Below are 15076 nucleotides of genomic sequence, written 5' to 3'. Positions count from 1 at the left end.
AGACTGGTTAGGACATCCTGGTTAGGAAACCGGACAAATGATGAAACACATGTCAGGTTGTAACAACAGAAGTTGTGAGGGCAGAGTGTTTTTAGAAAAAAGTCATGATGATTTCCCAATTGATTGGATATTGGGAATGAAGACTGGACTCAAAGATGATTCCAAGTTTTTGTTCATTGTTAGTAAAAGAACTGTCATTATTTAAAAAGGAATTCTGTGTGGGGAAGCTCAGGGGTACAGTTTAGGAAATCAGACACAAAATACAATGTTAAGCTGACTTTTAGCCTAATTAATCTTAAATTCAGCAGTGAGGCCTACAATGTTTATTTAAATTTAGGGGTGGTTGCAATGACAACATTAATTAAAGATTTAAGGATTGTATTAACAAATACTATGAAATTACAGAAGAATGTAGATTAATATATACCAGGATTCGAACTCTTAAAAACAAAGAGATGGGAGGAAGGGATAAGGGAAGAAAATAGTAAACAGCACAGTCTGTGACTGTCATCATGGTGCTGTGGCCGAGTTTCATTGAAGAACCTGGCTGTGTCAGTGATCACCACATACAAAGCAGAGCATGGCAGAGTGTGGAAATCAACTCTATCAGGGGGCGTTGACAGTCAAATGAGGCGAGCCTGGAAAGCTGCCCTTCGCATTTGACAATATGGTCACATAGGAAAAATCAAATGATCTGGAAAAATGATGAGGTATAAAAAAATTGAAAATAAGGAATAAAGAATGCTTTGAGAGTTTGCCGCCAAGGGCTACAAGACACAAGAGTAGTGACAGGTACAGCCAATCTTCTGATTTCCAGACATGGTTCTAATTCCACCTCAGTTAGGGTAATAGATGTGACTAATACCGTGTCTCCCTCTGCTTACTGTGAATACAGGAGACTGAAGATATAAGTGGAACAGTCCTAGCTACTGCCTCCACCAACAGCAGTGAGATTCCCAAGGGAATGTTATTCTGCTATGAGAAACAGGATCCTTGTTTTTCTGTTGTTGGGAAAAAACCAGAATGACCAACAACAATATGGAGAGGAAAACATGTGTTTCAGGTTATAGAGTCCATCATTGAGGGCAGATAGGCCTGGAACTCAAGGAAGAACCCTGGGCCCCAAACCATGGAGGGCTCCTGATAACTGGCTTGCTCCCAGGCTCACATTTGGCTGCCTTCCTTACATAACCTAGGCCCAACTGCCCAGGGACAGTACCACCTGCAGTGGAATGGGGCCTCTTATAACAATTAGAAATCAATAAAACGCCTCACAGACATGCCCATAAGCTAATGTGGTAGAGGCAGTTCCTCAACTGCAATCCCCATTCCCACTTGTCAGGCTGACAACCAAGATAAACCATTACAATCCTCAAACTACTAAGCTCAAGTTCATAATGATGAGAAGCAAAATCTCCAGTGAGTTATTTGGTTAAATGGCCACAGAAGCCAACTTTAACCTGTAAGATTTATTCTTGAAACTATGCATTGCTAGCAATGAAATAAAAAGAAATATTAATTAAAGGAACTTCCTATACTCAATGTCTTCTAGCTGGTGCCATAGCATATCCACTGTTCTAAAATGTGGTAAGACCAGAAAATTTCATGATATAGTTCATTATCACATATCCTTTGCTAGCGAATGTCTTCAACTCTGTGGAATGTTATATAAGATATCATAGGAATATATATGCAAGTCCAATGATGGTGGCATTTACAAAAGTCTAAAGGAAAAATGCATGCACAAAACAATTATCTGTTATCAGGAGACAACTTGATGCCACTTATAATGGAAGAGGTTCATTGTAATCACATAGAGGCTAAGGGGCTGGCTATCTCCAATGAAGAACACTGCCACATTGGGGGTTTGAATTAGCTTCTGCTTAATATTAAATGCCAGTAGTCAGGTGGGTGTTAGTGAGAAGCCAGCTGTCTTGGACTCATGCAAAGAGGTGGCCTCTGCTGCCACAGCTAGCTAGTCTGTTCATTACATAAAGCAGAAATACCGGGAGAACAGGCAATAGCCACATGATGGGTCACTCTGCTCCCAGGTGGAGGGGCTGATCCTGTTCCAAAAGTTTCATCTAACTAACTCCCATGAAACTCCCTATCATTAATCTTCCAATTTTTCCTCCAAAGGTTTTGATATACAAAAAGACACTTCATGTGACTTACTCTCCCAGTATTTAGTATCAAACCTCACTGCTTTCTTTTGAAAGAAATGAAGGACGATGGATGGTAATGAGGTACATTACTTGTGACTTTCCAGAGGCTTTAGATGAATGTGCATTTCAGGAGCTAGATCATGTTATTGTGGAGTCCAGGAAGTTCAAAATCTGCTGTGTAGGCCAGTAGACTGGAGATCCAGGAGTGCCAATAGTGTGACTACATTCCAAAAATGGCAGGCATACACTGTGCATGGGGAACTAATGACCCAGTTCCAGCCTGAAGACCTACAGGCAGTTTTCCAGGAGAACTGATGGGACAGTGAAAGCTAAAGGAGTCACTAGAGCATTAATTCTTCCTTGCTTCCTAGTCTGAATTCCTATTCCTCATTTTGAAATTAAGGAATTTGCATGGATTAAAAAAATCTGAGCACTTGGGAGGAGAACGTAGGAAGATCAGGATTTTGAAGCCAGCCTGTGATGCAGGAGACACTGTCTCCAAAGATACTTAAAAAAATCTGCTCCCCCTCTGAGCTTTATCAAGTGTTTTAATGGAAAATGGCTGCTAAGTGAAGAACATGCCATGCAGCTCTATAAAGTGACTCTTGGACTTTTCAGAAGCTCCCTGAACGATCTGGTTATCTTCTACTCAGTATTCAATCTGTGTGGATCTGACCAAGCTCCATCCTAGTAAACAGGATGCATGACCTAGTGCTCACTCATTTAAATGTTAACGTCATCTAAGCACACCCTCCAAGCTAATGCCTAAGATTAACTCTCATAGACAAAGAGAAAGGCAGAGGAGAACATGGACGTTGACAGGAGTCCTCCAGCATGAACAGCTATTCACACACCAGACTTTTGACTACAGTTAAGAACCAAGGAACATATCATAGTGCCTTGTTTTAAAATAATTAGAAGAGATACAATTCAAGTCATTTTAGTTACTTTTCTGTTGCTATGAAGAAAACCCATGACCAAGGTAACTTATGGAAAAAAAGCATTTAAATGGGGACTTGCTTACAGTTCAGAGGCCAAGGCCATGACTGTCGTGGCGGGGAGCATAGTGGCAGACAAGCAGCAGGCACTATGGTGCTGGTGCAGTAGCTGTAAGCTTACATGTTGAGACAACCACCATGAAGTCGGGGGGGGGGGTATGAGAATGCTAACTGGGAATGTCATGGGCTTCTGAAGCCTCAAATGCCCACTCTCACTGACACGCCACCTTCAACACACCTTCGCCTCATCCCTCCTGCTGTCCTCTCAATGATCTTTATAGACTCTCCAGTCTCCTTTCTGCCTCTGTATTCCATATAGTCCTGCACTTGCTTTCATCTGGCACACACAGTATGTACATGAATATATACAAATAATAATTTATATATAAATACATATGACACACTTCCTCCCAGTGCCGTCTTATCTCCCCTCTTCCTGTCTGTAGACTTCTTCATTGCTCCTCATATTCCCTATCATACTTTCATGTCAGAGAGATAGCTACAGACAGGCAGACAACAGTTTACATTTTAATCCCTAGTCCACACGTTAGAAAGCAGTCCTTGTCTTTCTCAATCTGGCTTATGAACTTCTGCTCTTCTTCCTTCATTGTAACTGAATGAACATGGTGGTGGATAGTTGATACTGTCTATTGAAGGACTGCCTCCATCAGACTGGCCTGTAGTTTGTCTGTGAAATATTTTTTTGATTATGAAGGGGGAAGGGCCCAGGCTACCACGGACAGTCACATCCCTAGGCAGGTGGACCCTGGTGTATAAGACAGCTGGCTGAGCATGAGTCAGTGAGCAACCTGGAACAGCACTGCTCTATGGTCTCTGCTTCAGTTCCTGAAGTTCTTGCTTGTGACAGTCCTCAATGTTGGACTGAGACCAGAAGGGTCAAACATATAATCCACCCTCCGTGTTTTTCTGAAGCTGCTTTTGGTCAGAGTGTTTTATCATGCAAAAGCAACAAGAATAAACATGTTCTTATAAACTATATGAAATAAACAACAGGTGATGATTACGTAATGTTACTGTATATTACATACATATGACTAAGTTCCATTTTTCTTAGTATCCAAATAATCTTCTTACACTATATGTCTTAGGGTTCCTATTGATGAGAGATACAGTACTGTGACCAAAAGCAACTTGGGAAAGGAGGGACTTATTTCATCTTAGGGCTCTCAGGTCACACTCCTTTGTTGAGAGAAGTCCAGGCAGGAACTAAAGCAGAGGGTATGGAGGAATGCTGCTTACTGGCTGCTCCGCATAGTTTGCTCAACCTGCTTTCTTATACATCCTGGGACCATGTGCCCAGGTGTGGCACTGTCCACAGTGAGCTGGGCCCTCCCACACCTATCATTAATCAACACAATACTCTACAGACTGACAGGCCTATAAGTAATCTGACAGAAATATATTTTTCAGCTGAGTTATTTTTCCCAGATAACTCTAGCCTATGTCAAGTTGACAAAAAACTAAGGACCACACTACAGAAAACTGCAAGAAATAGATTCTTGTGAATATCTGTGATATTCCACTGCATAATTTCTAATGTGTGAGAATTCTTTGCAGCTAAATAGTTTCTGAGACTATTCTGCCAAGCAGGAAGTGTAACAACATCACTGTGCCAAAATGAGTTACACTGCTGAACAACTGAGATGATATTCTTATATTTAAAAAATACAGTGATATTTCTTCAAAACATATGGCTTTATGAGCACGCACTGATATGATGAAATTGAAATTGAATATATTACCTAACTTTTATGTATTTATCAATATACATAGACTCAGACATAAATAAACTATACCAATATATTATGAAAAGTAGAGGGGTATTATATTGTTGAGGTACAGATTGCCGCTGACATATCCTTGAAGATATGGATAACTAGTTAGTGGATTCTGATTTAGGCACTATTTGTTTACAACTGCTTGTGAGACTTGGGAAGAAGAAATTGAGAAAATGAAAAAAGAAAGAGAAAATACAAAGTTGATCTTCTGGCTTTGCCTTCATAAATATGTTTTTTTTTAATCTCTCTCTGTGTCTCTCTCTTTGTCTCTCGCTCTGTTGCATAAATTTCTAAATGACCTTTTAATAAAAAATCTCTGAGCCAGATATTGGTGTACATGCTGAAATATTAGAGAGATAAAGGAACAAGCTACTGCCATGTCTCACCTCACCAACTCCACGAATCGTCTGACTGAATGTCTCTGAGTCCTCAACCAAAAGGGGTCCAGCTGAAAAGGCTCCAGCCGAAAAGCCTTAGTTCCTGTCTCCTCACACCTTATATACCTTTCTCTACCCACCCATATCACTTCATCCCTAGTGCTGGGATTAAAGGAGTGTGACTCCCATGTGCTTGGATTAAAGGTGTGTGCCACCACTGCCCGGCTCTGTTTCTCTCCTAGACTGAATCAATCTCATGTAATCCAGGGTGGCTTTGAACTCACAGAGATCTAGATCTCTGCCTCCCAAGTGCTAAGTTTAAAGGTGTGTGCCACCACTGCCTGGCATCTGTGTTTAATCTAGTGGTTTGGTCTGTCCTCTGATCTTTAGCAAATTTTATTAGGGTACACAATATATCACCACCTCTCTCTCTCTCTCTCTCTCTCTCTCTCTCTCTCTCTCTCTCTCTCTCACACACACACACACACACACACACACACACACACACACTGTCTCTGTCTGTCTGTTTGTCTGTGTGTACATGTGCACATATATGCCATAATGCATGTGTGATGATCAGAGGTCTCTCTCTCTCTCTCTCTCTCTCTCTCTCTCTCTCTCTCTCATACACACACACACACACACACAAACACACACACACACACACACACACACACACACACACTGTCTCTGTCTGTCTGTTTGTCTGTGTGTACATGTGCACATATATGCCATAATGCATGTGTGATGATCAGAGGTCTCGGTCTCTCTCTCTCTCTGTGTGTGTGTGTGTGTGTACCCATGTGTACTTGCATGCCATGATGCACCTGTGATGATCAGAGGACAGTTCCCAGGAGTTGGTTTTCTCCTTCTCCCACAGTAACGTCATCAGGCTTGGTACAGCAGCATCTTTACACAGGGAGCTATTTCACTTGGCCCATAAACATGCCTTTATAGTTTCTTTACCTGCCTAAAGACTAGGAACTTCATTTTATAATCATTTAAAACGTTTTCCAAACCTACCAGCACATTGGAACCAGGTAACAATCTTCAAATAAAACTGATGCTTCTAGTCCACTTCAAAAATTAGAGTAACATTGGTTTGGAATGTGTGAGCTTGGAAACTTTTTTAGGACCTCTCTGTTATTATAATGTGCAAACAGTTGCTCAGGCTCAGAAAACAATTCTACAAACTATGCCATTTTGCCATTGGGAAAACGTTGATATAAAGAGCATTAGGACACCTGAGAAACAGGTTCAGAAACAAGGTTTCTTTCGCCTTTCTTTCCTCTCTCTTACTCTTTATTTACCCCCAAAGCAAAAGGGCATAAACCCAAGTAATGACAAACAGTAGATCACTTGTGCTGGTTTGGATGAGAAATGTCCCTCACAGTATTGGGTTGGTGGCACTGTTGGTGAGCTTCAGGTGGTGCAGCCTTTCTGGATTAAGTTCTGTCACTATGGGTGGACTTTGAGAGTTGAAACCTCATATCACTTCCAATCCACTCTCTGCTTTGTGCTGTCTGTCAGCTGGCATGCTGTCCCTGCCATAATGGATTCCAACCCTCTGCAAGCATAAACAGCATTAAACTCTTTCTTCTATAAGTTGCCTTGATCATGATGTTTATCAAGCAATAGAAAAGTAATTAATACAGACCCTTTCCTTCAATGCAAGCATAAAATATAAACTTACTCTAACCTATGCCTGCTTCTCAGGGAAATGAAATATCCTCATCTACCATGCTCAGTAAGAGAATACCCCCAGTCCATAAAAGACTCACTCTGCCAAGGAAGGAGTGCCATGCAGAGGCTTAAAACAACCTGAACAGAATGATGCCAAGGAACCTCTCCTTCTTGGCCCTTTGCTCTTATTTTGGACATTATATAGCTACATGTCTTCTTATCTACATTATTATAGACCTGTCCATTTTTCATGAAAGCTAAGCATTAAAATGGAAACTTTCCTCCAATTCTTTGGGCTTTCATTCATCTTCCACTGTCATGTAAAACTTTGAAAAATAAATGTGCTCTTTTTCTCTGGTATGTCTTTTGCTACAGGAATGTGAGCCATGCTACTTATGAGGGCAAGGAAAGGCATCACCTCCCCCCCCACACCTCCACCCCTCCCCCAAATACACAGAAAAGTTCCCATTATGTTTTAAGGTCATTTTCATTTCTATTCCTGTGGCTAAGAAAAATATCCCTAGTCATCCCACATCTAAAACAGAATACTGCAGAAGAGCTTAAAACAAACAAAACTAGAGTAAATCAATGTAGGTATCTATTATTATGAAAAAGAAAGAAATTTTAAAACTACGGCCAAGTGGACAACTTGTTAGTAACTCTAAGAGTGAACGTCTTTATTGCACAGGTATAAATAAGAGGTGCTGCTGTTCCTTTGCTTCTATAATTCAAGTGCATATATGAGTGTACAGCCAGGTGAGAGACCAGGAAATGTACAGACTTCTGGTATTCACTTTTTGATATTCAATGGGGGCTAAACAACTCAAGAATACAAATCTATACAACTCTTAAGTAAATTTTAACTTCCATCCAGTTAAAGTTTGTACAATGACTTTCCATAATACACACATGAAATAATTAGTAAAGATGGTTCTTAATTTAAAGGCTGTTAAACAGCTTGTAGACATCTGGTAACAAGCTGAAATGGGTCATTCAAAATTTATCTAACTAAATTAAGGGGGAAAAATGTTTCTCCTCCCAGGTTGGCATGTCACAAGATAACTAAACCGACTTAGTAGGCTTGCCTGGGAATCCTTAGCTGTCAGTGGTGAATATGCAAAGGGCCAGCAAATTAAATCAACCTGCCAAACTGTCAATTTCAAGCCTCATGACTGCATGAAAATAGCATCACTGGAAGAAATCAAGCATTGCCTTCTTTTGGGTTTCCTGGCACCTATTCAAATACTCATGCAGTTGTGGCTAATTTTGCATGCAAATTTCAGTCAATAAGCTCAGAACAAGACCTCCCAAGATATTTCAAAGGCTCTGACAGTATTTTTTCTGAATACCAAATCGACAGTAGTTGAAATTCAATCTCCATTTGCCAGTGCTTTACATATGCACACTGTCCCCACCACAGAGCTAAGTTAATGAGAGCCTTACCTGCCTTCACTCACATCTTCCCAGCCGTCCTTGCTGAGGTTCTCAAAGTGGCTCATAACCTTGATGGAGTGATTGAGAACAGTGTGGTGGCGACCCACAGAGATCTTTCTCTTGGCAGCTTTCAATTTCACCTTGGTAGTGGTTGTCTTGCAGTCACACTGCCGGGCTCTCCCATCTGCGGTGGCCATTGCACATTTAGCTTGGTCTGTGGGATGGTGCACTTTCTGCCCTGGACTCACCACCTCTTCCTTTTCATTTCTCAAAGCCTTAGTGTCTGCCACCTGTTTCCTCAGGGTGGTGACTTCCCTCTCCAGCTCAGTGATTTTGCTCTCAAGTTCACCTCTGTCGTCTTCTACATCTTTACTCACCTTCAGAAGGTGCTCTAGCTCTCTTTCTCTCACCTCGGAATCTTCTTGATAGTGCTTTAACTGGGATTTCAGGAAATCATTTTCTTTCTTTAATTTCTTATTCCCCTCTTTTAATTTTCTTGACTTTTTCTCAAAAGACTTTAGCCGATCTTCCAACTCAATGACCTAAGCAAGGAAGTTTAATTTATTCCTTTAAAATTTAAAACCATAATCTACTTCATATCATTTCTAACTGATGAAAGAAAGTTACATTTAGCACAAGGACAAAATGAATCTAAAGCACTTAATTTCTAAATAATTCTAAGGTGATGTAGATGAATACATTCAGAAATGCAATAATGCATCTGCTGGATAAAGGACAGATGGTAAAAGAAGTTAAAATCCTCTGTAAAGTGATACAGAACTACAGATGTCAATGAGCTGCAGAGTTCTCTAAGACTGTAGGTGCTTTGGTGAAAAGAAATAGTTTCAGAAAAATAAACTGTTTATAGAAATAGCTTTAAAATAGGTTCATGGAGAAACTATTACTAAACACTTGACAAACATATTAGAAAGTGATGACAAAATAAATAACCTGTAACAGTTTCATTTCTAAATTAGAAAAGTACCATTTTAATTCTCATGTGATCCTTATTTCATACAATAAAATATTTTTCAAAAAAATAATGTTCAACAATCTAAAATTTTAAGAAGGTTGCTTATAAATAAAACATTTCCACTGATACCAATAAATATTGCTCCTGTTGTAGTACACAGTGATGTTCAAATACACTCCAGGCCCTATGAATCAACAGCCATTGGGAAGACACACACTTACACATCTTAAAGTAACACATGATAGGATGTAAATGCTGTAGGTCTAAACATCTGTAACTCTTACGGAAGCAAGCTCGGATTTAGAACTTGAAAAATCATGAGCTGTTATTTGAGAAATAACTTTTTACTATTTTTCAATATGGTTTGATGAGTGTAACTAAACAGAAACTCCACTGCTTTTGCAACCAAGCACTGCCTCTCCACATGAGCCCAGAGACACTGGAAGAGGAAGAGATGGCAGCCTTCGTTTGCATTTCTGTGTTGGCTCAAGAGACAGAGGAGTACTCTCTCTAATCTTACCCACAGAATCATCTGGAATTCCACAAAGAGCCACAGCTTCAGATAACTCTACACCTCCAACTGAGGACAGCATTCCACGATTTCAAAAGGCTGCATTCTCAGAGAGTAACAGACTAACAATTTAACACTTTTTGGACCTCCTTGATGATGGTTGTGAGCTGACATAATGGGAGGACCACACCTTGACCAGGACTGATTAATTCACACCTTCCATTTTAAACTAAACCTAGAGATCACGGCAGTGCATACATTACGGACTCTAGGAGAGACATGTCACTGAAGCCTTTCATTCGCTCCTTTCAGTAACATGTCTTCGTGGTCAGTAAAGTACTTACCTCTAGCAGGAAGGTCTGAGTTTGATTCCCAGAATTTACATCCCAAAAGTCAGGGTGTTCTAGAGCTGAGGAGGCAAAGACGGATGGACTCCTGCATCTAACTGACCAGCTAGCCTAGCTTACTTGACAGGTGAGTAAATTCCAGGTTAGTAAGAGACCCCATCTCAAAAGAACCCAAAAGGTGGATTGTGCCTGAGGTGGTCTCAGATCTCCACAAGTATGCATATGCACACACCACACCACACACATAGGAATACGCACATGTAAGAAGGAAATTCAGATGGATCTGATCTGAAGTGGGAGGCTACTCAGGACATGAAAGACAGAAGGCTGCAAGCTCAAGGCCAGCCTGGGCAACAGGATGAGTTCAAACCCAGCCCGTGCAAATTAAAAGACCCTGTATCAAAATAAAAAGTATATGTGTATGTGTGTGTGTGTCTATACACATACATATATATGTGAATATAGACATATATATTTACACACTTGAAACCATTTCATTGAACCTGATAATATATTTTGTAAAAAGAAATAAATTGAGACAAATGCTAAAATTTGAAAGCAGTATTTTATTATCAATGATAGTAGTGCTGTACTGTGACTACAGGTCGACATAGACTATTCTATTAAAACACAGAAAACTATACTATATGTATTATATATATGACTGGGCAAATTGTTGGTGCTAGATAACTTGCCTAGCATGTGTGAGACCCTAAATTTAATCCTTAATGCCATATAATATAAACTTTAATTAGTGAAAAGTAATAAATTTAGCCTTGAAATTTTCAAAAGATGACTGACAACTGTATAAAGCTAATATTAAAAAGTAAGAAATTAATATGCGAATTTGATTCCAGTCCAATGAAAATAATTATTGTTATTTTTCTGGGCCTAAATGCATTTCTGTACCTGTAACATTAGTTGTCAGTTGTAGAGGGTAGGTAGAAATCAGTTTCTATAGGCTTTCTCTTCTAGAAGAATAGTTACAGAATAGGAATCTATACAAAGTTATACAAAACAGCCAAGAAAAATACTATTTTGAATCAAAGCTGGTACATCAGTACAAAGTGTAAAATATCCCAGCTGATGGTACACTGATGGCATCAGTTTTTCAGCCTTTTTCAAGATGAATGAATGTGAGCCTCTCTCATTCTCTCACTTATGACATTAACCTGGCATGTGTCACTCAGTAGTACTGACGTGACATCCTTTGTTATAGGACAGTGGCAAGAAGTTCATGAAAAGTCCCTACAAGTCTATCCACAGGTATAAGATACAAAGGTAGTAAAGTGAGTTGTTCATATATGTTTACATTTCCAGTTTTGTTTATGAATTGACTCTTTAGTAAAACCCAAAACTAATCCAAAGTAGCTAGATAACAGTCAAAATATATTTTATTTAAAGGTAAATTTTCAGTAATCTTGCCAGTAAGTGTTCATACACTTGAAACCATTTCATTGAACCTGATAATATATTTCCTAAAAAGAAATAAATTTAGATGAATGCTAAAATTTGAAGGTAGCATTGTTCTATCCATGATAGCAGTGCTGTATTTGTGACTACAGGTTGACATGCACTGTCCTGTTGAAATACAGAAAACTACACTAACTCACAGGATAAATTTTATTGACAACAAGTCACACATAGTTTAAAGCATAGAGATACTGCCATTGTACTGTGGCAGAGCGATAATAAAAAAGCAGTCTATGCCTATTGCAGAAGGGCAAGGTCTCCTGGTCCCTTTGTAACTTGAACTGTTCACTTATAACTAATAAGCACATATATTCTACATTTTGTTAACTTTCCTACTTTTCATTTTCTCCCCTCCATCTCTAAAAATATTTTTAATCTATGTCCAAGGAAGCACAAGTATTTACACATTTATTTTTCTTACATTGATTTCTTTTACCCCATTTTGGCAAGCCAATGATTTTGAATTATGAATTTAAATTAAGGATTCACACAAGGTTTAAGTTCATGAGCCCTCATTTTAAAATATAATCCTTTATGGTAAAATTCCGATTTAACTTGCTCAGCTCAATATCTTAGAGATTAGAGTACCTTCTGCAATGTCTGCTCTGGTATTGCTTTCTCATTCTTCTCTGGAGTACTCTTCTTGACCCCAGCATCTTCATGGTGTCTAAAGACTTGTTCTGGAAGCAAATAAATAATATATTATGGTATATCATATATTACCGAAAACACTGTACTGTCATTTTAAGAGGAAAGGTTGTGTGGTTTGTCAATTATGAATAATCTAGTCTATTGTCTTGTAAAGCATTTGGTCAAAACTAAATGGTGACCTTTCTTAAGGGTTTTTTGTCACATAATTACGTACCTTTGTAGTATCACTTTATTTTTCCTGCAGTGTGAAGACTTTCAAAGTTACAATAGATCTGCAGGTTAACAATGCTATACTTTCATTCCCATGTTCATTCTTTTGTAGACTATTCTGCCTTTACTTTAAAAGCAGAATTCATTGCCGTTTTATCTACAGCCATTACTAGTTTTGTTCTGCTGATCCTGCTCCCTGCCAGGAGGATCAGAGTGCTCACTGAACAAAGCAAACAGTAACAGAATTAGAGACTGAAACCCTAATAGTGCAAGAACCTTTCCTTCCAGGGAAAGACCATGCACAGGCAGGTTAAACCATAAAAGCCTCATTTCTGGAGGAGCTGTGGCTTCCTAAGAAATAAGCCCACATTCATGGGTGAATTTGTTTGATAAATCACTCCAGCACTGGCTGGCAACTAACTACCACAGCTTTCCCAGTGCAGCAAAAACCTGCAAGTAATTTACCAAGTTAAGGGAAACACTGTCATAAATTTTTCAATAATATTAAAATTCATCCAAATCTATAACTGTTTCATTTACACCTGGGTTACAGTGATGAAGTTACCATTTTTTTACTGAATTCTTGAACTGTCTTTTAAGTATAATGTTCTTAAAAGAACAAAGCAGGGATCAGAAAGGAATGTGCAACACTAAGAGGGTACGCATCTGTATTAGCTTCCTTTTGCTTTAAAGAAAGCCTGACTGCTGTAGGTCAGTGTACAACTTTGATTTATCAACAAAGGAAGAGAAAACAATATTATTCTCTGTAGAGTAGAAATCCTCCTGATAAAAACAGTGACTAACAAGTTTGTTAGAGTGAATTAGGCATTTCTTTTGTCTTTGAAACATGACATACTCAATTAAAACGTCTGTGCTCATGAAATAAATAGAACACTGTCCTAAGAATAATAAAAGCTAGAATAGGTAGAAGTTGCCTCTTGGGGAATACGTACTTTACCTTGATAATAATCTATATGCTCCCAAGCTTCTTTTTCTAGTCCCCTAACACCATGGTGCTGAATTCATTTACAGCACTCTTCAGCAATATAGAAATAATATGCAAATATAATTCATCTGTTCTAGTCATTTAAATATCTCCTATAGTTCTGAGTGAAATGTTTGTCCTTAAAAATAAGATAACTGTAATATATTCACATAGCACAGAGTACTAACAACATCTATATATTGTTAATAAAAATAAACACTGAAGAATGATTTTAAAAGCATTTCCTTGCTGCATATTTGGTCTTGGTATATGCAAGGAATACTGGACAGAATAGCTGAGCGTGTTCACCTGTGGATGTTGCCCAGAAAGATTTTTTTCTTGCTCTATAGCATCTATAAAAATACTGAAGCAGTTAGGCTCAGACTATGGAATGAAACAAGGAATATACTCTTAGGCACTTTGGTAAAAGATCTCAGGATGTAGGAACTGAGGCAAGAGCATCTAGTTAAGAAAATGGCATTGTCTGTCTGTCTGTCTGTCTGTCTGTCTGTCTGTCTGTCTCTCTCTCTCTCTCTCTCTCTCTCTCTCTCTCTCTCTCTCTCTCTCCATTCTGTAAGAGATTTATTTGACCACATGGTTTAAATGATTGATGTTTTTACTAGCATTAAAATTCTTCTGGATTTATGTTCTTACTTTCTCAGAAATTTCTTTTTCTGTTTTTAAATACTAACTTTGTTAATAGTTTGTTAATATTTTGTTTTATTTTATTTTTTGCTTCCTTTCCTTTTAACTTCCTGGTTTACCATGGAGGTAAAGGGTTTTTCTCCCTCTTTCTTGGAACCCACTGAAATAAATGGAGATTTGTAGGGGGAAATGACTACCACACAAACTATGAAAACTACAGAAGGGCCAGATGGTCCAAGCTTCGGTACCCTCACCAAGAGAAGAGGAAGAGGGAGATGGAGCAGGGAACTGAAGACATTTTTTAGGGGTATAAAATGATCTTTAGGGAAACTGAATGGGCCTGAGGCACAGATAACCCCTGGGACAGAGGTGAACACAGAGACTGCAGTAACACAAAGGTTGTCTTTCAATGTCCTAGAGTCATCAGAGCAGGTGTTGTCTTTAAAGAGAATTGTCAAATACCTTTCAACCTGCTTTTCTATGAGTTAATCCTTGGTTAATGAGATTTTCAGTGAGGGGCTCCAAGTCAGAATAAGGAAATCCATATGGCACCCTGAGCCTAATAACAATATGCAAAGGAAGGTCAGAAATATCTAGGGTCTAATGCAGCTGAAAGGCTCCCCAGTTTCCCTTATTTCAAATTTTTCAGTATAGCTGGGGTATAGGGTGCTCAGAACTCAGGGGGGGGGACAGGTAGAAAATAAAGATTCTGAGTTCCAGGTCAGCTGGGTCTGCACTGAAAGACTCTGTCTCATGTCAAAGTGTCATTAGTTTGGGCTATTATTTTCTAAGCTTTAACATTCCACTGAATAATTAATCTAAATT

General features: G+C 38.9%; 1 protein-coding gene across 10 annotated transcripts in view; it reads right to left on the bottom strand.

Moving 5' to 3' along the window:
• Positions 1–15076, bottom strand: part of Cntln (centlein) — a 260522-nt gene that overhangs the window by 73458 nt on the left and 171988 nt on the right. For all 10 annotated transcript variants that reach the window (XM_076564463.1, XM_076564465.1, XM_076564466.1 and 7 more), the window contains 2 exons: positions 12349–12440; positions 8466–8998 (listed from right to left, as the gene is read on the bottom strand). In XM_076564463.1, the coding sequence (XP_076420578.1) occupies positions 8466–8998; positions 12349–12440 (625 nt within the window). The remainder of the gene's footprint in view (positions 1–8465; positions 8999–12348; positions 12441–15076) is intronic.

This window comes from Peromyscus maniculatus, chromosome 2 (assembly GCF_049852395.1).
Source record: "Peromyscus maniculatus bairdii isolate BWxNUB_F1_BW_parent chromosome 2, HU_Pman_BW_mat_3.1, whole genome shotgun sequence".
NCBI classification, from domain to species: Eukaryota; Metazoa; Chordata; class Mammalia; order Rodentia; family Cricetidae; genus Peromyscus; species Peromyscus maniculatus.
This window is presented reverse-complemented; position numbering and strand designations above follow the sequence as displayed.